The sequence below is a fragment of the Leptonychotes weddellii genome, chromosome 1 (genome assembly GCF_054177405.1).
Source record: "Leptonychotes weddellii isolate Sample4059 chromosome 1, ASM5417740v2, whole genome shotgun sequence".
Classification (NCBI taxonomy): Eukaryota; Metazoa; Chordata; class Mammalia; order Carnivora; family Phocidae; genus Leptonychotes; species Leptonychotes weddellii.
The window spans coordinates 149,442,690-149,469,017 of NC_138369.1; the positions used below are offsets into that span (position 1 = coordinate 149,442,690).

Genomic DNA, 26,328 nt, shown 5'->3' on the forward strand with positions numbered 1-26,328 from the left:
GAGAACAACACTTCTAGGCTATTTTTAGATGATACTATTAGCATAGTCAACTCTTTTTAAACTCACGGATGATGTGATAGAAGATGGTCAACTTTGGTGGTTATCTGTGGAAAATTTTCTGTCTTTCCCTGAAGCAGTCATTGTGTGCTCAAAGAAATGTACAAATGCATAGTAATTTTAATGTTAGCCTGTGTCTTAAAGTCCACCCAATTAGTTCCAAAGTCAGATACTGTATAAAAGGTCATCATTAGAAGTTTCTTTTGACATAGTGTCTGATATGTACCAATCAGGAGATACTTGTTGGTTGTATGAGTAAACATTGACATTTATTGTTTTTTTCTCTAAAAATCCAGATTAGCAATGAAATTGAGAATGTGATAGAAGAATCCACAAAACCAGCAACTGAGCAGATTGCGGAATTCAGTATCCACCTTTTGGGAGAACAATATAGGGAAGAACTACAGGATCCCTCCAACTTCCACCACCAGCACCTTGTAGAAGAGTTTATTTCAGAGGTGGGTGATTTTTTGGTTTGTTTTTCATCTTTTCTTTTCTTTCCCTTTCCCTTCCTCTTCCTCTTCCTTTTTCCCTTCCTTCCTTCCTTCCTTCCTTCCTTCCTTCCTTCCTTTCTTTCTTTCTTCCTTCCTTCCTTCCTTCCTTCTTTCTCTCTCTCTCTTTCTCTCTTTCTTTTTTAACTAACAAGACATTTTCCTTGGGTTGTAAATTTCCCATATTCACAAAACTGGTTAAAGGTAGGTTAAGGAATCAAGCTCTTCTTCTCTTTGGTTCAGAGGGCTGTGACTTAGCCACTTCTTCAGAAAACTCTGTAAAAAGATCACAGAAAGATAGATGAGTTTATTTAATTGAAGCAAAATCTGACACACCTTTACCATCTGCTAATAAATAAATACTATTTCCAAACTTTTACTGCACAGCCAAAGAAGAATGTATTCAATGGAATGGTTTTAACTTGACAGTATTTGGAGAAATGAGTATCTTTAAGAAACTACATACAGTGTATTGTTTTTCTTGGAGGAACATTAAACTTAATTTCTTTTAATTTCCTATTTAATATTCTTTTTCTAAACTGAAAAATTTGGGGTAGTTAACACATAAGTAGTACACAGTACCAAGTTCAAAAGGACAAAAGGGTGTCCAATGAAAAGTAAATTTCCCTCCTATCTCTGTTCCTTGGTTGGAGGTATTTTTTAAAAGGTGGTTTTTCTTTCTTTGTTTCTTTCTTTTTTTTTTTTTTAAAGAATCATGCATTAGACTCTCCTGCAACTTTAATTTGCAGAAGAATTCTATATAGGACTTGAACTCAAGATTCTTTCAGTCAAAAATGATCCATAGATGGCCCCCTTCTTGTGTGCCTTTCCTCTTGTGTGGTAAGGCATTGAGTGCCCATCTCCCCTTTCTGTCCAGTGTCAGGGCACATCATTCCTTCCTGTTTATTTCTTTTCCATCCCTCTTGATGGGGTTCTCCTTGCCCAAGTTTTTCAGTTCCATTATGTTGGACTCATTTCCTTCCCTAGACACTATGTGTAGAGGAGAAAAAGAAATGTGCATCTCTCAGCAACAGCATCATTGTAGCCATCCGACGTGGGGAGTGTAAGCCAGACAATTATTTTTCCTATCTGTGTGGCCAAGTTGCAAGGCTGTATGGTATGTAGAAGAAATGTCAGCCAGGCCAGTGGCCACCAGGCATCAGATAGTGTCTTGGATCAGCTGTCTGGTTCTCTCTGCTCTTGGAGTGAGGAAACTTGGTAGGCCTGAGTGTTTAGATAAACAATTGCACTAAATGATTTCATATTTAGAAAGTCTAGAAGTCTAATAAACATTCTGAAAAACATCTCCAACATTATGGGTAGATGGCTCTTGGCTTGAGGTGATTTGGGGGTGAGGAAGGGTCTGGACCTAGCATGAAGTGGTTTCTTCTCTGGAGGATCTCTTCAGCCCCGTCCCCTTACCTGCACTGAAATGTCTACCAACAGCCACTTCCTTGTGTGAAGCAGCAGTTAGAGGTTGTGTCTCTGAAAGGTTCTGTCACTGTTTTAATGCACATTGAAGGGGGCCCCTCTAGCTCTCTCCCTTCAGGGCACAGTCGCAGGGATTGTTCCTTTGATATTATTTCCTAGGTAATAATATGGGAAGATATTTAAGGAAAAAGAAAGCCTGATTGGAGAGGATTGAGGTTCAGGAGGAATTCTTTTTTTTTATGAGAAGAGTAAGATAAGCTTGGGACAACATCAAGTATCAGAGAGAGAAAGGTAAGCATAATAGCGTTGGGAGCATCGATACCTGAAGATAGCTACAGTATCAACACAGTGTCCTTGCACAGTGCCTTATGTTCTGCAGGCTGCTTTAAGTCTGTTAGTTCACAGCAACCAAGTGGATAAGCATCGCTATTTTACAGCTGAGGCCCAGGCGGCCAAGTAAATTGTTCATAGTCATTTCAACCTTTAGGGGTAGAAGGGAAAATCAAGTCTCCTCCTTCCCTTCAAAGTGTTCCTTCCTTTATACCATATAGAATCACCTTAATTTTAGTTCAGATGAAAAGTTAAAGTGAGCTTCACAGTTTTCCCAGTCCTGGTCTCAATTCTATAACATTTTTATCATGAGGCAGGGGGGAAGAAAAGGCATGTAATTCATTGGGAAGAATATGGGCTTTGGTATTGGAAAGATTTAAGGTTAAATAAATTCTAATTTAGTCACTTACCAAATGCATGACCCTGGGTAAGTTAGTTGACATCTCAATTTTCCAATATATAAAATCGGGAAAATATGTAACTCTTGACATTGTTGCAAAGATTAGAAGTAATATTGTAAAGCATCAGGCACATAGAAGTCATTCAATAAATTACACCTATTATTAATCTTGATGTTAATAAAGTGGAATGATTCTTTCAAACCTGTACAGTAGCTAACTAGATGTGATGAATTAGAATACTTGTACGTGGTTAGACTCAAGAGATGACAAAACTCAAAATGAGATGGGTCTAGCAATAGCAATTACATACAGTTGTATAACATTTTGCAATTAATGGAATACTTTTAGGTACATTCATTTTAATCTTATGAAAGCCAATATGGTTGATGGGCAGGGCAGTATGAGTTCTATAAAATAAGGCTTGTATACAGTTACTTTGCCAGCAGAAACAGCTGAGATGAACTCATTTTTGGATTCCTATTCTGCAAGATTCCATCTCCACTTTTATCCTACAAGAATTATGGCATTTCTGTCTTTCCGCTAAGAGAATAAAACAAGGCAAATTATCATAGGTATAGAGTTACTTGGGTTTGGATTCTTTATCCTTAAGGCATTGAGATCTTCATGAACCATGATTTTTTAAAAATCCCACTCTCTTGATTGTACTAAGATTTAGTTTTAAAAGTAGATTCCCAGAGATGTCTCCAAAGTCCACTAACAATTCTGGTGTTGGCTTATTCTGGTGTTGGCTCCATAGTGACTTATCTACTGAGACTGGTACCTTCTGAAATGTGGGTTAAATGTTCAATGTTAAAATATGTATTTATACATCACCTGACTATTTTTAGATTTTTAGTCCAGTTAGCATTCTTTCCCTCCCTCTAGTCACTAAACTCATCTTGATTTACATGGCTGGATTTTAAAGATTGTAGATGTTTCATAAATTGATCTTTAGACCAGTTAAGTTACCTGGTCACTGCTTCATAACCCCCTTCATGACACCCGGTCAAAAGGGCCTGTCTCCAGGGGGCTGAGCTTCAGCTTGTGACTAGTTTCTAATGTTGACTTTGTTCACAGTTCCCTTGTATCGTAGGAACAGGAAACATGCCATCAGACACTTCACACTTACAGAAAACAAATGCTTGACTGTTTGTCAGTGTGTATGCGGCAGCCAGATTTCTAATCCAAACAATTACACTTAAAAATGTTATTATAGCTTTATTTTTTGAAACTAATGCTTTTTTCTACATTTTATCCTACAAGGGGAAAAAACAGTGCTTTGTCAGTAAGAAGTTGCTTTTCATAATTTGGAAAAAAATTAATATTAAAATATATTAAAACCTAAAAAGACAAAATTTAAAAAGAAAAATGTGACAGCATTGTGTTAAAACTATTTTCTAACATTGTTAACTATTATAATTTTCTTATGTAACTTTCTGACCACTATGTATCTGTATACATGTATAAGCTTCTACTAGTTATAAACATTGCACTTTATATTCAACTCTTAAAAGCAGTATTTTCTATGTACTTTTTCACATTTCTACATAGCTATAAATTTTATTTTTATTTTTGACAGGTTGAGAATGCATTTACTGGGTTACCAGGCTATAAGGACATTCGTGTACTTGATTTTAGGTAAATAGACTCTAAAAATGTACATGTTCAGTAGCACTCTTTATTTCAGTGTAATATCTTTTTGTGTTTATTATGTATGCTCTAAAAACAAATGATTTGAGTGCTGTAATTCAATACTACTTCTGGTAAATATGTATTCTTAATGATAGTTTTTCAGGAGAGGAGACTGAGTTAGAAAAAGGCAAAAGAATATATTCAAGGAGACATACTAGATCTGTAGTTAGGCAGATAAGAACTTAAGAATTCATGTCCCCAGCTTGCTCCTGATAAGTTACACTGCTTTTACTTGGCACTGAGGGGAGCCTGAAGTCACATTAGATATGATCTTGGCTTCCCACTAAATCTTGTCAATGTTCTACCAAGGTGACTTTGACATCTTACTGTAAGGCCATTCTGGAGGGGATGCATTTGTCTTCATTTCAAACAACAGTTCTAAGTAAATCACTGATCTCTTTTTAAAACATTTCTTCTTAAAAAGAATATTTACTGGGGGCGCCTGGGTGGCTCAGTCAATTAAGCGGCTGCTTTCGGCTCAGGTCATAATCCCAGGGTCCTGGGATAGAGTCCCACATCGGGCTCCCTGCTCTGCAGGAGGCCTGCTTCTCCCTCTCCCACTCCCCCCTGCTTATGTTCCCTCTCTCGCTGTGTCTCTCTCTGTCAAAAAAAAAAAAAGAGTATTTACTGAGTGAATACTTTATATTGGGGACTTGATTTTCCTGAGCTAACTTAATCAGAATAAATATTATTAATACTCATTTTGCAGAGAGCAAATAGGTTTAGAAGGATGAAGTATTAGCCCAAAGTCAGAGAGCTTGTAAATTAGCAGTGGAAGAGGGATTTTGAAACCGGGTGGCTGACTTTACAGCTCTTACACTTAAATCCCATGCTAGACTTAGTACTTCCTGAAGGTTTGGAGCATTTGGACGATAGTTGTGGCCCAGCTGTTTGATGCAGGGGAGCATGAGTAGGGGTATATGTAACTTCACAACATAATCAATAGGACCAGCATCTTAACTTTGACATATTCTCTTATCACAACTTCTGGGTTTACCAGAAATAATAGCAAGCACTTACATAGCATTTACAGTGTGCCAGGCTTCATATCTATATAACTCATTTATTCCCAACAGCCATGCTATGAGATAGTTAATTTCCTCATTTTTTTTTTTCTAATAAGGACACCTTTCTGATAAGGCACAGGGAATTTCAATAATTTACCCAAAGACACTCAGCTAGTTATCTGTGCAGGGGAGAGGGCAAGCATGGTAAATTGACCCACCACCTACTCTCACACCGTAACCAGTCTCCCCAGTTCAACCTTAGCACTTCTCATAGAATACCGCCTCCAGCTGTGACTAAAGCTCATATGAGAACCTAGGAATGTGAGGCCTTTGAAGACCTCTCTCATTTGGCAGCACACGAAAAGCAATATGGCCTTTGGAACCAACTTCCCTGGGTTCAAATCTGCTTTTGGCACTTCTGGCTGGCTGATTTTAGATAAATTATCCAGTTTTAATGTCCTATTTGTATAAAAAAGAGAATTTACTATTAATTCTGCTTTATTAAAAATACTTTTGAAATACTTTGGGTAAATTATGTAGCTTCCTTGTTCCTCAGTTTCTTTGCCTGTAAAATGGGGATTCTAATAGTCCTTAATAATCTTAATGAGGATTAAATGAATTGATTTTTGTAAAACACTCAGTACAGTTTTCTGGCACATGGGACTATCTATTAAGTGTCTGTTACATAAAATAAATAAATATTAAAGGCCATGCAATATCCTGTGGGTCCATCCTGACCTTTCCCAATCCCTTAGCATCTTTCTGTATAACATCCGATTTTCTTTTCATTTATTTTAAATTACATAACACGTTGTGTACCAAAAAAATGTTTCCCAATTTTGCTAAATGCCAGCAACTGGAGTCCTCTGCTGATATACTGAAGAAAGCTTATTTATAAAGAGAAAACCTTATATGAATGGTTTAAAAAGTATTTTAAATACAGTCTAAAGATAGTAAATATTGTCAGTTTTTTTTTTTTTAAAGATTTTATTTATTTGACAGAGAGAGACACAGTGAGAGAGGGATCACAAGCAGGGGGAGTGGGAGAAGGAGAAGCAGGCTCCTGGCTGAGCAGGGAGCCCGATGCGGGAATCGATCCCAGGACCCTGGGATCATAACCTGAGCCAAAGGCAGACGCTTAACGACTGAGCCACCCAGGTGCCCCAATATTGTCAGTTTTAAAACAGAATCTTTTCTCACCCTTTGTTTGCTTCCTTCAATCTACATGAGTTTGTCCACATCTAATACTATGCAAACATTTTGATTTAAGGAAATATTTTAGAGGAAATATATTAAGAACTTGCAACTTTAATGAATGATGTGACAATTATAACTGTCTTAAACTCTACTTAACACTTTCAATTTTTATTTTCAGGTCCCCCAAGGAAAATGGCAGGTAGAGTACTTTTTGGCACTTTTTATACAGTCCACTGATTGAAAAGGTAGTTTAGAAAATTTGGTAGCCCTAGGTCCAAGGTAGCATGGCTCAATTCTTCTTTAACTTCTAATATTAGTGTCCATCTCCTTACAGATTGGGGATTGGCAAACTTTTTTACCTAAGGGTCAGTTAGTAAATATTTTAAGCTTTTCAGGCTCTACTTTCTCTGTTGCAACTACTTAACTCAGCCATCAGATGAATGTAGATATAGATAATACACTGAAAATGAATAAGCATGGCTATATTCTAATAAAACTTAATTTATGGAAACTGAAATCTGAAATTCATGTAATTTTCACATGTCACAAAATATTGTTCTTGTTTTGATTTTTTCAACTACTTAAAAATGTAAAATCTATTAACTCATAGATACTGAGCTGGATTTAGCTTTACAGACCCCTGTCATAGACTGTTGACTGTCAAGTACTTTTAAATGTTGAGTTACACTTAATTTAAAATGGGAATAAAACCCGCCATTAATGTAAACAGTTTCAAGTATACTATGTCATTCAGTAATATAATCAAGTGTCACTTTAAGTTGTAAATGAAGAGGAGAAAGCCAATCTCTATAATCGTTCATTTGCAAAAACAGCTGCTCTTTGGAATTTCTTAGAAGAAGCATAATATAAAAACATAGTCAATACCCTTTGTGGAGGTTGCTTGTCATTTTTTGCTTTTGGATTCAAATTTATTTAAAATTCATTTTCTCTTGCAAGATTGATAAGTATAAATAGAATTTATGAAGCAAATTCATGTGTTAATTATGGACGTTTAGACATACAGTAATACTACTTTCTTGTAATATTTTATATTTGAAAAGAGCTTTCTGACTCCATTTTCATTTATATTATTTAAGCAGGTGTTTACTAAGTGCCTACTAATTGGACAAACCCTGTGCCTACAAAAATTAATAACTCTTGGTTTATTTCTTTTAGGAACACACAATCTAATGAAAAGTGCTTTTAGAGATATGTCAAATTACTGGTTCTTTTTTATTTTTTCATTTTATTTTCTTAATATTCCTTTGAGATAGTGAAAATGAGGATTAACATTCATTCTCCTTCTGGAAGTGAGGATATTTTGCCTGAGACAGACAAACTGATTTGCTGTAAGTTATATAAGTAGGAGATATCAGATATTTTGACCAAGGTAATCAGAATTTTGGTTTCTGTACTCTAAGTAGATGTGAACAGTCCTGTGTGTATATATTACAGGTATATGTTTTGATGATCAGTTCTCAACCAAAAGGCCTGATTGTTTAGTTGTTGCCCTCTTGGCATGATTAAAATATTAAAACAACCCAAATTCTAATGTTACCATGTTAACCCTATGACCAAAAGAATGATATCCAGTTACTGAGTGCTAAGTCCTCTATAGGGACACAGAGACCAATATGAAGCCATTAGATTTTATGATAGAATTGTTAACCTAGGTACAATTTCCAAAATTGTTCAGTATTGTCAGGTATTAGCCCATTGATGGAATTGATTCATAACTTTTTGGTATACTTGTATTCTGAACCATGGATGAATAAATGTGTGGCACAGAAATAGTCTGTTTATATAATACATAACCATTCTCTTTCTTTGTCTCTCTCCATAAACATTTATATCCATATGAAATTTTCTATTTGCTTTGTATCTGTCCAGGTACACACATTGTTTTAAGTTAGTAGATTACCCATTTGAAGTGAGTCAATATATCTGCCTGGTATACTTCAAAACTTCAGCTCCAGGCTTCATAAGTGTGTGCCTTCTTTCTAATGGAAGAAATTTTACAGGATGTCTGAATTTCTCTGAAATATCTTTATTTTGGTTGATCTTAATGAGAAATGATACTATTATTTCTTATGTTGAAAATCTGCACATGTCAAACAGCCAATCAGGGCATTTGAGGTAAGAGAATGAGAAAGGATAAATTTCACCTCCACATGATTGATGTTTCTGGAAATAGCTGTCAGAAAGAGAAACTTTCCTTTATATAGCAGCTGTGTTAGTCTAGCTTAGAAGATGAAAGATGGTAATACAGGGGTGGCTGGTTAACTCGGAGGTGCTAAGTGCGGAGAGCCAGCACAGCTTTCTTCAATCAGATCATGTTTTGTCTTCCAATGTGCATTCTGCTTCTTATGTACTTCCTTGGCCTCTTGGCTTTTTTTATTCTGTCCCTCATCCTGAGACGTCTCTCTGCTATATTTACCATGCCAGAACTCAGTCTGTTTTGGGTCATAGTGACATTCTCGGCTCCGAGAATAGATGGTTTCCTGATACCTTAAGCATTTCTTTGAGTTCTCTTTCCAGGACAAAAACATGGTAATGAATTGCAGCATATCTCTGAGGCATTTTATCTTCTTTAATGAATTTATCCTCACTAGACAAGGTAGACTATAATAGAAGTGTTATTTTTATATGTCCAAGGGAAATGTTGGGAGACAAATTATATTTTGTCAACAAAGAATAAGGCCAGTAATCTGCCCCAGACTGCTTGATTTGCACAAATTTCTTGATCCAGGAACATTTCTCTTGATCATCTCTCTATGATATTTAGAAGTCATGCAAGGCACATGGTAGACTCTCAGTGAAGCTTTGATTCTTCCTGTCTGATTTTCTGCATAGCATAGGAATGAACTCAAGTGCTAATAGGTACAATCTTTTTTCCTCCATTTTTCATTATCACTGCTTTCTGTCTTAATATGAAATAGGTTGTGCAAAGACCCAAAGAAGCTCACCTTTCAGGAGATGTAGTCATGGTCTATCCCATTGAGTTTGGAAAGAGCATGCATTTCCTCAAGGTTGGGTTGTGGAGGTGAAGTAATATCTCTAAAATGATTACTCATGGGGCTCCAGGGTGGCTCAGTTGGTTAAGCAACTGCCTTTGGCTCAAGTCATGATCTCAGGGTCCTGGGATCCAGCCCCCGACCAGGCTCCCTACTTAGGAGGGAGTCTTCTTCTCCCTCTCCCTTTGTCCCTCCCTCTGCTCATTCTCTCTCTCCCTCTCTCAAATAAATAAATAAAGTATTTTTAAAAATGATTGCTCAGAAGACACAAATGTATGAAGATAATTTTAGGGTGAAAACTTTAGAGACTTTCATATTTAGAGACAAAATTCTTCAGATTAAATAGGGAGTATCATTCTGTCATTTAAGTAACACAAATTTAGTTGTCTTATATGCCTGCATTAGTCAATAAAATTGACCATTTGCTCTTTTATTATTTTCAAAAGTATTTATTGAACTGCTATGAGCCAAGCATTGTGCTAAATCCCTGGGACACATACGGTGTGGAGTTCTGACCAGTAGGTGTCCCTCTTACTGTTTTATTCTACCTCAGGGCCATCATTTGGTTATTTTAGCATATTTTACTGAATTTATTTCTTTACAAAAGAATATCAGGAATTACCCATGAATCAATATAGTCTGACATGAAAAAAAAGAGACTGAAAGAAGTTCTAGACAACAAGCTGATGTCTTACCATTTTGTAGAGCATCAGGATGTCAAAATACTCAGTTACTAATTAAAACACCCTAAACCACCCCATTAGAAGTGGAAGCTTATCAGATCTGGGAGGAAAACCTTATGGAAGTTACTCAGATTAGAACAAAAACATCAAAGAGGCCTGGCAACTTGTATGGCAGGTGAGGGATGTCACTTTCATGGTGTCCCCTATAGTTCAGGGTATGAATCTGTGGGAAGCAGGCTCAGGACAGGTCCAGAACTGCCTATACTACCAGGAAGGAAAGGTCTCTTAAGACCAATTCATGCTTACTAAATCATAAGATGTGATGCATTGTCTAGAATGCCAATTGATTTATTTAAAGCAAGAGATCTGCCAACTGACCAATTATTGCATTGTCTGGCTCATGCATTCTTTCCCCATAGGAAAATCTGTAGGGAGTTATAATCAAAAGATCCCTTTGCAAGCTTGAAAGAAGAGAAAGGAAGTTGGGTGACTTTTTTTTTTTTTTTTAAAGATTTTATTTACCCATTTTTTTTTTTTTTTAAAGATTTTTATTTATTTATTTGACAGAGAGAGACACAGTGAGAGAGGGAACACAAGCAGGGGGAGTGAGAGAGGGAGAAGCAGGCTTCTCGCAGAGCAGGGAGCCCAATGCGGGGCTCAATCCCAGTACCCTGGGATCATGACCTGAGCCGAAGGCAGACGCTTAACGACTGAGCCACCCAGGCGCCCCTATTTACCCATTTTTGAGAGAGAAGCAGGCTCCCCACTGAGCAGGGGCTCGATCCCAGAATCCCTGGGATCATGACCTGAGCCGAAGGCAGAAGCTTAACCGCTTAACTAAGTCACCCAGGCACCTGGAAGTTGGGTGATTTTAATGACCAGTATCATCAAGCCATGCTAGCTATGTTGTGGCTGTCTCCAATTTAGGGATCTATTTTTACAAGGAAGCCACAATAGTGAAATAAATTAGTTGACTAATCCCTTTTTCTAGACTCCATGAGATCATTCTCATTATGTTGATACTTTTTGTTTAGATATGTGAATACCTTGATTAGACTGTAGTTTTTTTTTTTTTTATATTCAGACAAGTTTAGATTTCTATTTATTTAGTAGGCACTGGGGGGCCCTCAGTGCCAGGGACCATGCTGAACACTGGGGATAGAAACTCAAGGAGAGACTGAAAGGCAGTCACTTTAAACAAAATCTTTTTACAAAACCACAAAAGCTGTAATCAAAGAATATATAATGATACATAAGTAAGTTCAGAGGGGGAAGTGCTTAAATTATTTGTATGCTTTGATTTGGGAGTCATTTTGGTCCTACAGAATGTCAGAAGGAGGCAAATTGTTTCCATTGCCTGTCTCTCTTGAGTGTTTTATCTTTGGGAAGATAGCGTTCTCCTTTCCTCTGGAAGGATCTTGGTGTGACTTGCTGGGTCCTGCTTCTGATGGCTGTGTCTCATAGACTGGGGGAAGCCAGAGTGATGACGAGAGCAAAGCTGTCTCATAATGACTTTTTTGGGTAGTAGTTTAATTAAAGCTACTGAGAGTATAGCATAGTAGTTCAGAATTCAGATGCTGGAGTCAAGCAGACCTGTGTTTGAATCTTGACTCTACCACGTACATGTTTCAAAATTTTAGGCAAGTCTTCTAACTTCTTTAAAGCTCAGTTTCTTCAATAATAATCTGAAGATAATAAAACCTTCACGGGGTTATTATGAAAATTATATGAGATAAAGCATATGAAATAACTGTCACATCGTAAGCACTTTTAAAATGTTAGCTTTTAGTTGTTAGAGAAATATGAGTTAGAGTCTAGAAGGAGTATTTTTATTGGCTTCAAAATTTTATAATCTGGTGTTATTTCTCCAAAATGATTATTTAAGAAAATATCAAATGACATGTCAACTACTATTTATGTATTTTTACTCTACCCTTTATTCTAAGAAATCTTCTCTTTGTTTGCTTTGTTTTGCTTTGGAAAGGTAGATAGTAAAAAAGCCCAATCTCAGACAGTTGGAAAGGTAGATAGTAAAAAAGGCCCAATCTCAGACAGTTGGAAAGGTAGATAGTAAAAAAGCCCAATCTCAGACAGTTCTTTGTTAGCTCATTAAGGTTTTATTCAACTCATTAATGAAGGAGCCAGTTCAAAAATGAAAGCTAGTTTGTAGAGCATTTGAAAAACAAATTTATATAGTCAATTTGGGAAAGGTTTAGGGTAGTAAAATCATAAACTTTGGAGTCATCATTGCTACCAGGCCAAAAAAAAAAAAACCCCGATCACATTTTAATAGTTTTATTTCAGTTTAGTTTCAAACTTTATAGGACTGTAAATTGTCTGGACTATCAAACAAAATTACATCTCCTGAGAGACTTAGATAACGGTCATATCAGAAAATATTCTAGCATGATATTAAAAAAAACACAAGTCATCAATTTGCTTTATTTTCAAGTATTTCATATTTTCCGTTCCCAATAACTATGCTTTAGTTCATAGTAATTAAGCTTCTTTATTGCTTCACTACCCCCCTTCCATTGTGGAGTACATAATCTGTCCAATAACAATAAGAAAGAGAGATGAGAGAATTACCCACTGTTGGGTGGAGTTAGAAGGTTTTGTTTTGTTTTTTTTAAATCAGGGAGGAGAAATGCTAATAGGGAAAGCAGGAAGCTGGCAGATAGTGGAGAGGAGCTGTTGGCTCTGATGGAGGAAAGAAGGGGTGAGAATGGTGGGGAAGAGCGTGCTCACATATTCTGCAGAGTTGCCTCTCTGGCCTCCTTAGAACGTTTTCCATGTTCTTAGAGCTATGAACCTCTGTTCTCTAGGAAGCAGGAGGGGATGGCAAAAGGTTGTCCAGAGTCAGCAGAGAATGGTGGTGGAATCCATGCTTTTTGAGACCCCCCCATCTTTACCCCCCTCCCCCAGGTGTAGTGTTTGTGCTCCATGGGTTCAAAGCTCCTTTCTTTGTGTTTCCTTAGCAGGGTCTAATTTGTTTTCTGTTTTCATCCATAGTGGCATAGATGTTCATTATGCAGTTGCCTTCAATGGTGAGGCCATCAGCAATACCACCTGGGACCTAATTAGCCTTCATTCCAACAAGGTGGAAAACCATGGTCTTGTGGAACTGGATGATAAACCCACTGCCGTTTATGCAATTAGTAACTTCAGAGATTATATTGCTGAGATACTGCATCAGAATTTTTTGTTGGGGAACTCCTCTTTGAATCCAGATCCTGACTCCCTTCAACTTATCAATGGTGAGTTGATATCCATCATAAAGTCCTTGTACAGCTTTAGTTTCTTTTTCAATATACTCTGGTGAAAACTAATTTCCTTAAATATCTGTGGTTTTTAGCATTCTCTTGACTGCATGAGAGAGGAGCCATCCTGGTTCGAATGGAGCTTTAGCCACATAGCTATTTGGGATAGATCAATCGGGAGCTCTTAGGAGTATTGGTAGACAAAAAGCCACAAAGAGTGGGGAAAGTGGGGTGCCTGGGTGGCTCAGTCAGTTAAGCATCTGCCTTCAGCTCAGGTTATGATCCCAGGGTCCTGAGATCAAGCCCCATGTTGGGCTCCCTGCTTGGTGGGGAGTCTGCTTCTCCCTCTCCCTCTGCCTGCCACTCTGCCTACTTGTGCTCTCTCTCTCTCTGTCAGATAAATAAATAAAATCTTAAAAAAAAAAGTGGGGAAAGTGGAGAACAGCATGACATTTAGAAATAGTTTAGGGAAATGGGAGCAAAATATAGGAAAAAGGGAAGTGGAACCTGCAAGCATGAAATGGAACAGGTTATAGTGCAGCTGGGCAACCAACACAGTAATTCTCCACAGGCAAATCGACTGGTGTAAAGACTTAAAAGCCAGAGAGCAGAAGACAAAAGAGTAGCTCAGGAAAGTTCAGGGAGGATCTTGGTCAAAGAAGAACTGATACTGGGTGATAGGCAGAATCCCAGAGAATCCAGTACTGAGTTTGAATTTAGATAGCTGGAGAGATCCGGTTATGATCTGAAATCAACAGGTGGATCTGGGATCATCAAGGAGGGGTTGACTACTTTGGATTTAGAGGTGAAAGAGTGGCCTAGTTAATCTCAGACTAAAGTTTACTAAGAATCTGGTTACTGGTGTTGCAACAGTTTAACTCATCAGGGACATGGTGTCCTGTTAAATTACTTCTTCATGTTTACTTCTTTATGATTTCTTCTCTCATGGGTGGTTTAGCTTTTAAGATGTCCATGGAGTATATTTTACTGACATGATTGCATGGGAAAAGTACCAGATGCCAAACTGGAAAATTCATGAATGAGAGGCAATACTAACAATGATGCATTTTTATAGCCTCTTCAATTCCCACATTTTCTTAAGAGAAAAGAGTCTGTATCTTTTTTTTTTAAGATTTTATTTATTTATTCATGAGATATATATATAGAGAGAGAGAGAAGCAGAGGGAGAAGCAGGCTCCCAAGGAGCAGGGAGCCCGATGCGGGACTTGATCCCAGGACTCTGGGATCATGACCTGAGCTGAAGGCAGACACTTAACCATCTGAGCCACCCAGACGCCCAAGAGCCTGTATCTTTTCAGGCAGTTATCACCTAGGCCTTGTGTGTGTGTGTGTGCGCGCGCGCATGTGTGTGTATGTAAATAAACACAAATACACATGAGAGAGAGAGAAAAGAGAGAAAAAAACTTTAACGAAATTTTACTATATATAATTCCTTACTTCCTAAAGAAGATATTTTTTGAGGGCTTCACTAAAACTTTAAATTGCTTTTCAATTATTTTGGCTGCTAGACTGATGTTTCCTTAAAATGACAGTGTGCTAAGACAGGGCCACAAAGTGGCTTGGACTTCATATGGGTTATATAGGACTTTAAAGTGGAGAAACTGTTTATTTATTATTTTAGAGATTGATTTATTTATTTTAGGGAGAGAGCATAAGTGGGGGGGAGGGGCAGAAGGAGAGGAGAGAGAATCTGAAGCAGACTCCCTGCTGAGTGTGGGGCTCCATCTCACCACCAGAGATCACGACCTGAACAGAAACCAAGAGTCCAAAGCTTAACCAACTGCACCACTGAGGCTCTCCTAAAGTGGAGAAACTCTTTCTTCGTAGATGATAGTGATATTAGGCTATCAGTTCTAAAACACGAGAGAACCTTTGTATTTTGGAGCAGTGCAGGTATCCCGGGCTTACTGTCTCATATACTCCTTTTTCATTGTTATATCTTGTTGGAATACCTGAGCCAGATAAAATAGTGAAAAGAGAAGAAGCCTGTTATAATCTCAAATTGCTGAAGTCCTTTTGTCAAGGCTGGTATAGACTAGCTGGGGGCTACCTATGTGGACAGCAAATAGGCAGAAGGTCCCAGGAATCTGGATATTGGGATCTGAGAAAAAAATATAGCTAAGAGGTCACCTGAAGGGGATGGGAACCTAAACTGAGCAGAAAGTACAAACACCAAGGTTAATAACGAGGGTAGTGGAAGAAGGACATGGAGATTAAGGTTTGCAACAGGCAAAGTGAGATTGTTTAGGAAACTAAATCCACAAACAGCATAGGAAGGTCTTCCTTTTATGTGGAGCCTGGTTGTAGCCTACCTCCAAGGTGTCCTGAAAAGGAGTTTAACAACTGAGAATTTCTAAGCAAATTTAACAAAAGCTTTAGGATATACAGGAGAAACTAATTCGGATGCTTTGATCTTTCATTAGATGTATGTTTCAATTGCACAAAATTTGGTCTCTAAAATCTATTTCTGTTGTCATGCCAACTCAGAATTCTGAATGGTTGTAGCTTTCTACGTAACCTGGTCATCATTTCTTAAAGATAGATCATCCTTGATCCATGGTGCTTATTTTCCGTAGAAGACAAAATAACCGTATACACAATTGAAAAAGAGTTTTGGAAAATACTTAAATCCAATAGGGTTTTTGGCTTCTCATTGATCCCTTTATGTCAGGCCAGTGGTAACAGGTGAATAAAGAGAGATTCTGTTTCTATTTTTGGTGCATGCACCAGATCAAATGGTGGCAATCCTTTTTTTTTCTTTAGCTTTTATAGATTCCCTCTCCCCTTCAGGCAAAATCAATTTCTTCTTTGTATCCCACACATTGTATATATGCCCCTCACATCATTTTATAATTTGTGTTTCTCTCTCTGACATAGGGAATACTTGCATAGGAGAAACTTGGCTTTATTAATGTTTATAGTCTCAACTTTATCAAAGACTGTAGTAACTAGCAAGGATTCAGTAAGGCTTTGTTGAATTACATTATACAATCTATTGTCTTACCTTTATTGCTCTTTAATATGGTATAGCAGTAAACTCTCTCGTGTCCTAACCATTTTTCAAAGATACTTTCTGCCAAAGAGGAAATCATTTTTCATAATTTTCTCCATTCTTAGCATCAACCAAATGCATTGGAATTTCAGTTTAACTTCCTTATTAAAATGAAAAAAAATTCAGTTAAAAAATATCTGCTTCACAGGAATCTTGAAAAGAGTAAACTGCTTAAAAGGAGAAAAAGAAATAATATAGGAATGTCTTAAATGTAATAATGAGGAGAATATTTTATGTTGGAGTCTTATAAATCAGATAGATTGTGTTACTATTGATGCTGGCAGGCCAGGTCTGAGGACCCAGAGAGGGTCCCACAGGGCCAGCCAAGAGGGTCCTTGTTGACACACAGGATAGAAATCAAACACAAGCCAGCAGGAAGGGAGAGAGCAGAGTTTATTGAAGATATATATAGAGAGAGCAGATACAGACAGAGTATCTGGGAGACTTGGTAAAGAAAAGGAGAGAGTTGTGTCTTTGATTGGGGTCTGGGGTTTTTAATGAGGATTGTGGTCTGGTGTACATGTCCTCTCAGGCATCCAGGAACCAGCTAGAACAAGGACAATGGTCCAGGTGTCCTTCCTAAGCCACTTATTCCTTGGAGCCAGGCAGTCTTGACATTGAGATGTTTAGTGCCCGTGGTCTGGAATACGCATATGATGGCCTCATCACATCATTCTCCCATGGCCCTTCCTTCAATGTTATCTGTTGTGCTGGAAGACTCTAAAAAAATCATTAACTTCTTGTCCCTTACAAGGAGGACATTGACTGTTTGTTCTATGAGGCATGTGTAAAGTGAGGGTACAGGTCCTAGTAAGAATAGAAGCAGGAAAAAGAGCAAAAAGCAGATTTTTATGGAGTCTTTCGGTTTCCCTATCTCAATACAGGCAAAATATCTGAATAAAGTAACAAACATTTTCTAAGCAAGTCTCCCTTATCTGTTGTGCCAAGATCTAAACTATTAAAAGGAACAACCTGATTTTTAGTTGTCCCTGAACCTCAAATATAATAGTGTCTCAACTAAAAATGTTCTTTCTTCAGTGAGAGGAGTTTTACTTTCTGAAACTGAAGACCTAATTTGGAACACCCAAAGTTCAAGTCTTCAGTCAACCCCACCATCCATTCTGGTAAGTATGTTTCTATGTTTTATGCCTGGAATCAGGCCCTCAAACTTCTCTTCTTTATACACTTACCTGCTTACTTTAGCGTCATGAATTTCCTGAGCTGTTTCTATTTCAAATATTTTCTTACATCATCCTTGGAACATTATTCACAGTTGTCAGCTCCAGAGTCCCAAGTATTGGTTCAGAAAATTTAAGCCTTCTGCAGTGGTTAATTTCCAAGCTCTACATGTGGTATAAAACTTACTTATGGTTTATACTTGTTTGGTAATAATTAAGCTATAAGTGCCCACTGAGTTGTTCTCTGAAAGTTACTCAGAAGTAGTTTTTATAGCCAAGACTATAAATTGATGTACATAGGTACAGAGTATAGATTTGCATTCCAAGGATTGTAGTGAAGAAAAATGTTAGATTCCAAAGCATATAGAATAGCGTGTGTACAGGAGAGAGAGAGAAAGAAGAATAAAAATAACAGCTAACTGACAAATGACAGGGACTCAAAATCAGGCCTCCTTTTAACCTGGACTGAAAACATTCCCATTTGCACAGAAACATCATCGAAGAATGTTCCTTTTTGTTCTTACCACCCAACTCCCCTGGGCGATCCTCTATCCCCTCTAAATCCCTCCACTTGCCACTTCACACATAGAGAGGCATCTAATAGAAAAGGAAGTGGCTTCCTTGACTATAGTTGAAACAACAGCAGTGCCAGCTACAACCACAGCACCCCTGGAGGCCACCTGGTTACAAAGCATCCATGAATCTTTTGTTATCACATAGAGTCGGGGGACTCCCTTCTACATTCCCTGAGACTCCTACTCTCCTGAGACTTTTCTGCCTCATAGAAGCTTCTTGAAATACTTGTTTCTTGACTTTAACCCTGCAGTGAACATTTACAAAGTCTGCCCCAAATTCACTTAGCCATTAATATATGCAGCCATTTCTTATACTCCGTTATAGAGCAGCTCAGTTTTGAAATGTGGTGTCATTGGAAATACTGTTCTCACTGAGTTCCATATTGGAGAAAAAAAGTTAGGGGGGATTGACACTAGAGATTACATTATTTGGTGTTTATTTACTCATTCATTCAAATATATTTATTGCGTGCTTTTCACGTGCCCAGTACTGGGAAAACTAAGATGAATAAGGGTATGGGCTTGCCCTCAAGAAGTTTCCAGTCTGGTAGACAGACTTTTCCACAGATACAGTGATGCTGTCATAGAAGTCCATTCAGGATGCAGTGGCAGAGGATGGTGATTCACAGTGAACATCGCACCACTAGTCTTCAGTCCTTCTAATCCTATTCATCTTGGGCTTCTCTAACCATAGATCTGTGATGATATTTAGAACGATGTTGTAAAGATAGGAATTTTTATATGAGCCAGAGGTTGCAAGCTGGAAACCAGCCAGCTGGATCCAGCTGTAGGCATGTGTTTGGGGCCAAATTTTTAAAGAAGCTAACATTTAACAATTAGGATATTTTTGCAGGAAAATGTAGATTTCCAACTTCTTTTGAAAACCAGGAAGATCTGGTATCCTTAGGTCCAGGTCCCCTGTTGCAGAAAGTGGTTAGGGTTTGGCTGAAAGGGGCTGCCCCTTTAATGCTGATAAACACTGACTAACTGGGCACACATGGTGCCTGTAATGTGGTTCCATTTGCGTTAAAGCCAACCCCTCAGTTTTTTGAATAGTGATAACTGTGGGGGCATTAAGTAACAATTTGAGGAGACAGTAGGATTGTTAATGGATGATAATAAGGCATGAAAAGAAGAATGATTGATTAGAAGTGTGTGGTTATTGGTTTTCCTTCTTTTTGGGGGGTAAACTGTTAACAAGATTTTGTTCTTTTATAGAAATGAGATTAAAAAATTTTTTTACAGATTTGATTTTTAGAAATTATTTTAGAGGTAGGAATGTTGGGATATTGAATTTGACACGTTTTGGCATCCTAACTTGGAAAATCACATGTTGCACAGTGTGCTTTCTATAGTGCTAGCAAGCTTTTCAGTTGGCATTCACAGAAGTGAAACTGGGCCAGTATAAGTTAATATGCTACATTGAACTAAAAGGATTCTTGAGTTGAATTTGTTACTATGGGAACATCTATTCCTATAAAAATAAATGAAGTGCTATTACTGGCATGTAGATGTTCTACCTTTCACAACGTATGACAAAGCTTCATTGCTATGCCATTTTTTAGGTGGCACTTATTTGGAGTAGACGGTCTCCTTATTTAAAAAGTCAAATTGTGGGTCGCCTGGGTGACTCAGTCGGTTAAGCATTTGACTCTTTTTTTTTTTTTTTAAAGATTTTATTTATTTATTTGACAGAGAGAGAGACAGCGAGAGCAGGAACACAAACAGGGGCAGTGGGAGAGGGAGAAGCAGGCTTCCCGCCACGCAGGGAGCCCGATGTGGGACTCGATCCCAGGACCCTGGGATCATGACCTGAGCCGAAGGCAGACGCTTAATGACTGAGCCACCCAGGCGCCCCATAAGCATTTGACTCTTGATTTCGGCTCGGTTTCACAGTCTCAGGGTCGTGAGATCCAGCACCCCCTCAAGCTCCCACTCAGCGTAGAGGAGTCTGCTTGAGATTCCTGTCTCTCCCTTGGCCTTTGCCCCTCCCCCTACTCGTGCTGTCTTTCTCTCAAAATAAGTAAATAAAATCTTAAAAAAAAAAGTCAAGTTGTTTACTTTCACTTTTTATGTGGCCCATTTGTGACTTGACTTTTATCAGAGATATTCTGTATTGTTTTAATTTTATGGAATGAAAAGGCATTTAATTTGTAGATATACTAAAATTATATATATTGTTTGAGGATTTCTTTTTCATTAAGGATTGAGCTGTTTTCCTAATGGGTGTCAGGTCATAGGTTCTGTCTGATAAAACTCAATTTTTTCAGCATGGGTTAAAGAGCTTAAGCCATTTCACTTGGCATTTTGAAAAAATTCACATGTAGAATTTGCAAGGGTATAAATATGTCTGACTCAGCTGGATGAATGTGTAGCTTTAACACATCTTTAGAAGTGGTTTTAGATAATTAAGAGGGAAAAAAGTGAATTCCCTGGTATGGTTTGATGGTCATCATCCTAACTACTTTTTTGAGAAACAAACTTGGCATTGAGCAAATGACCTTCTTGCTTCTCCTTGAATGCATGTATGGTTTTAGATAATAGAAAAAGAAATGGGAAAGGAAGAAACTTTTCTGTCTATACAAACAACCTCCGTATTCAACATAGCAGATATTTACATATTAGAAAATGGGCTTTCCTCTCTCTCTTTGCTCTGTTTACCTGGGTCTTACAGACCTGTGGACCTAGGCTAACCTGAGTGAGAATGGACTGCCAAGGCTGTTAGTTCTAGTTTCTCCTCTTGGAATCCTTTTGCATCTGGTTATGGATACGTATACGTATCTCTCAATGAACAGTCTGGTATAGTGGGCAAAGCACTGGGACTGAGAACTCTAGAAACTCAGGGGTGTAGTTCCGATTTTTTTTCTCTATTTTCTGTGACTGTGGGCATTTCACGTCTATGAGACTCAGTTTCTTATCTTTAATAGGCAAGATTAGACTACATGATTCAAGAGTCCTATTCTAAAATTTGATACTTCTGTTTTATTCACACACATGCACATGCTCACCCCCCTAAAATGGTTCTGAGACTCAGTTTCCAATATGTGAAGGGGGAGTGTTCCCACACAGCGCCACATAATTCTCCAGACACCAGCTGGGTGTTCAAGGATTCAACTCAATTCTGACACTGTCTACCCAGAGATACCATCAGATTCCACAGGTTAAGGGCTCAGTTCTACAAGACTGCCTCCCCACCCCCTGCCCACTTCCACTTCAGACATCAGTTGTTGCAAGCCTAGGTTGCTACCTGTGCTTTTGACCAACCAGCTATAAATCACAGGTTCCCATGACCTCTTCCTCAAGCTTGGTTAATTTGCTAGGATGGCTCACAGAACTCAAACATTTTACTTACTAGATTACTGATTTGTTATAAAAAGATACAATTCAGGAACAGCCTGATCGAAGAGATGCATAGGGCAAGGTATGTGCAAAGGGACGCAGAGCTTCTAAGCCCTCACCAGGTATGTGGCTCTCCTCAAATCTCCAGGTGTTCACTAACCCAGCTCTTTGGACCCTATCCTTTTGGGTTTTTATGGAGGCTTCATTAGATAGGTGTGATCGATTAAATCATTAGCCATTGGTAACTGATTCAACCTCTAGCCCCTCTCCCCTCCCTGGAGGTCATGGGATGGGACTGAAAGTTCCAACCCCTAATCACAAGGTTGGCTTTATTGGCAACAAGTACCCATCCATAGGTGCCCTCTAAAAGTCACCCCATTAATATAACAGAAGACACTTTAATAACTCTCAACACTTAGGCAGTTCCGAGGGTTTTGGGATCTGTGAGCCAGGAATTGTGGACACTAAGCAGATATATGTATTTTTTTAATAAATTACAATATCATACCTCTTTTCCTAACATAAGATTTATAAACCAAAGGAAGGTCTTTTTTTTTTTTTTAAAGATTTTATTTATTCATTTGAGAGAGAATGAGATAGAGAGAGCATGAGAGGGGGGAGGGTCAGAGGGAGAAGCAGACTCTCCGCCGAGCAGGGAGCCCGATGCGGGACTCGATCCTGGGACTCCAGGATCATGACCTGAGCCGAAGGCAGTCGCTTAACCAACTGAGCCACCCAGGCGCCCCAAAGGAAGGTCTTTTAAGCACATGAGCTTTTGGCAAGACGAGAGTTGGTAATTTTACTTAATTTGTTTTCCTTTCACACTCTGGACTTCAATTTGTTTACTTTTCATTTATCTGGAATTGAACTCTTGCTCTCTCCATCTGGACCATTCTTTTTTTTCTTCCCAGGTTTACTGAGATATAACTGACATAACATTATATAAGTTGAAGGTGTACGTGCTGATTTCATACACTTACATATTGGGAAATGATTACCATCACCTCACATGATTACCATTTTTTTTGTGTGTGTGTGGTAAAAACATTTAAGATCTCTTTTAGCAATTTTCAAGTATGTAATACAACATCATTAATTATAGTCACCATGTTTAACATTAGATCTCCAGAACTTATTCATCCTATCACTGGATATTTGTACCTTGTGACCAACATCTCATTTCCCCAACCCCCCGCCCCTGGAAATAATCATTCTTGTCTCTATTTATGAAAGTTCAGCTTTTTTAGATTCCACATATAAGTCACATCAGGCAGTATTTGTTTCTCTGTCTAGTTCATATCCCTTAGCATAATGTCCTTAAGATCCATCCATGTTGTTACAAAGAGCAGGATTTCCTTCTTTCCCATGGCTGAAAAGTATTCCATTGTGTGTGTGTGTGTGTGTGTGTGTGTTACACACACCACATCTTCTATTATCCATTCATCCTTTGATAGACGCTTATGTTGTTTCCATATCTTAGCTATTGTGAATAATGCTGGTATGAACTAGGGGTGTAGATATTGCTTTGATATACTGATTTCATTTCCTTTGTGTATGTACCCAGAAATGGGGATTGCTCAATCATATGGTGGTTTTGTTTTTAATTTTTTGAGGAAACTCTGTATTGTTTTCCATAATGGCTGTACTAATTTATATTTCCACCAATATGAACAGGGCTCCCTTTTCCCCACATCATTGCCACACCCGTTATCTCTTGTCTTTTTGATAATAGCAATTCTGATAGGTATGAGGTGATACTCATTGTGGTTTTGATTTGCACTTCCCTGATGATTAGCATCTTTGAACATCTTTTTATATACTTATGGCCATTTGTATGTCTTTTTTGGAAAAATATCTATTCAGATCCTCTGCCCATTTTTAATCAGATTATTTGTTTTTACTATTGAGTTGTATGAGTTCCTAATATTTTTGGGATATTAACCTCTTATCAGATATATAATTTGCCAATATTTTCTCTGATTCTGCATGTTGCCTTTTCATTTTGTTGATTATTTCTTTTGCTGTGCAGAAGCATTTCAGTTTGATGTAGTCCCACTTACTAATTTTTGCTTGTTGCATTTGCTTTGATGTCATATCCAAAAATCACTTCCAAGACTAAGCTTTTTTTTCTTTGTTTTCTTCTATGAGTTTTACAGTTTAAGGTCTTATTTTTAAGTCTTTTTTCCATTTTGAATTAATTTTTGTGAGTGGTGTAAGATAGGGCTCCACTTTCATTCTTTTGTGTATAATTATCCAGTTTTCCCAATGCCATTTATTGAGGAGACAATCCTTTCCCCATTGGGTGTTCCTATTGGTGTTTTCTTGTAATATTAGTTGACTGTATATGTTTGTGTTTATTTATGGGCTCTAAATTCTGTCCCTTTGGTCTATGTGTCTGTTTTTATGCCAATATGTTCTGTTGCTTTGTAATATAGTTGCTTCATAATGTAGTTTAAAATTGGAAGTGTAATAGCCTTTGGTTTTGTTCTTTTTTCTCAGAATTGCTTTGGATATTCAGGGTCTTTTGTAGTTCCTTATGAATATTAGGATTGTTTTTTCTCTTTCTAAAATGCCATTGGAGTTTTAGTAGGGATTGCATTGAATCTGAAGATGTCTTTGGCTAGTATGGACATTTTTTTTTTAAGATTTTATTTTTATTTGAGAGAGACAGAGAGAGAATGAGAGAGATAGAGCACGAGAGTGGGGTGAGAGGCAGAGAGAGAAGCAGACTCCCCGCTGAGCAGGGAGCCCGATGTGGGTCTCGATTCCAGGGCCTCCAGGATCTTGACCTGAGCCGAAGGCAGACGCTTACCTGACTGAGCAATGCAGGTGCCCTCGTAGGGACATTTTGACAATATTAATTTTTCCAATCCATGAATACAGCATATGCTTCCATTTATGTGTGTTGTTTTCAATCTTTCATCAAAGTCTTACAGTTTTCACTACGTGGATCTGTTACCTCCTTGGTTAAATTTATTCCTCAGGTTGTTATTGTTTTAGATGCTATTATAGAAGAGATTATTTTTCTTTTACAAATAGTTTGTTGTTAATGTACAGAAATATAATTGACGTCTGTATGTTGATCCTGCTGTATCCTGTAACTTAATTTGTTGATTAGTTCTAACAGTTTTTTTAAAAGATTTATTTATTTATTTTAGAGAGAGCATGAGTGGGGGGAGAAGCAGTGGGGGAGGGAGAAAATCTCAAGCAGACTCCCTGCTGAGTGCAGAGCCCATTGTGGGGCTCGATCTCTACAGAGCCTGTTGCAGGGCTCAGTCTCACAACCCTGAAATCATGACCCCAGCCGAAATCAAGAGTCAGATGCTTAACCAACTGAGCCACCTAGGAGCCCCAGTTCTAACAGTGTTTTGATTTTTTAAGGATTTTATATACATAGGATCATGCCATCTGGAGCAGACCATTTTACCTCTTCCTTTCTGATTTGAATGCCTTTTATTTATTTTTCTTGCCTAATTGCCTTGGCTGGGACTTCTAGTCTTATACTAAATAAGATGGTAATAGTGAGAACCCTTGTCTTATTCTTCATCTTAGCAGGAAAGCTTCAGCCTTTCACAATTGAGTTATGATATTTGCTGTGCGTTTGTCGTACATGGCCTTTATTATGTTGAGATGTGTTGCTTCTGTACCCAATTTGTTGAGGGTTTTTATCATGAAAGGATGCTGAATTTTGTTAAATACTTTTCTGTATCTATGGAGATGATTATATGATTTTTTATTCTTCATTTTATTAATGTGGTATATCACATTTATTGATTTGTATATGTTGAATTGTCCTTATATCCCAGGGATAAGTCCTCCCCTGATCCTTGTGGATGTTTCTTCTAATTTGCTTTGAATTCAGTTTGCTAATATTTTGTTGGCAATTTTAGCTTTATATTAATCAGGGATATTGGTCTATCATTTTACTTTCTTGTAGTATCTTTGTCTGGTTTTGCTATCAGGGTAATGCTAGCTTTGTAGAATAAGTTTGGGAGTGTTCACTCCTGTTTGATTTTTGGGAAGAGTTTGAGAAGGACTGGCATTAGTTTTTCCTTAAATGTTTGGTAGAATTACCAGTGAAACCATCTGGTCCTGTATATTGTTAGGTCCATTTGGTCTAAAGTATAGTTCAAGTCCATCATTTTCTTTTCCTTTTTTTTTAAATTTAATTTAATTTTATTATGTTATGTTAGTTCCCATACAGTACATCATTAGTTTTTATGTAGTGTTCCATGATTCATTGTTTTTGAATAACACCCAGTGCTCCATGCAATACGTGCCCACCTTAATACCCATCACCGGGCTAACCCCCTCCCCCTGCTGGCCCTCTAAAACCCTCATTTTGTTTCTCGGAGTCCATAGTCTCTCATGGTTCCTCTCCCCCTCTGATCCCCCCCCCTTCATTTTTCCCTTCCTTCTCCTAATGTCCTCCATGCTATTCCTTATGTTCCACAAATAAGTGAAACCATATGATAATTGACTTTCTCTGCTTGACTTATTTCACTTAGCATAATCTCCTCCAGTCCCATCCATGTTGATGTAAAAGTTGGGTATTCATCCTTTCTGATGGCTGAGTAATAGTCCATTGTATATATGGACC

General features: G+C 37.9%; 1 protein-coding gene across 3 annotated transcripts in view; it reads left to right on the plus strand.

Annotated features, from left to right (window-relative positions):
- Positions 1-26,328, plus strand: part of IMPG2 (interphotoreceptor matrix proteoglycan 2) — an 83,761-nt gene that overhangs the window by 32,871 nt on the left and 24,562 nt on the right. For all 3 annotated transcript variants that reach the window (XM_081797675.1, XM_081797686.1, XM_081797679.1), the window contains 5 exons: positions 354-515; positions 4,290-4,348; positions 6,785-6,805; positions 13,316-13,560; positions 17,675-17,760. In XM_081797675.1, the coding sequence (XP_081653801.1) occupies positions 354-515; positions 4,290-4,348; positions 6,785-6,805; positions 13,316-13,560; positions 17,675-17,760 (573 nt within the window). The remainder of the gene's footprint in view (positions 1-353; positions 516-4,289; positions 4,349-6,784; positions 6,806-13,315; positions 13,561-17,674; positions 17,761-26,328) is intronic.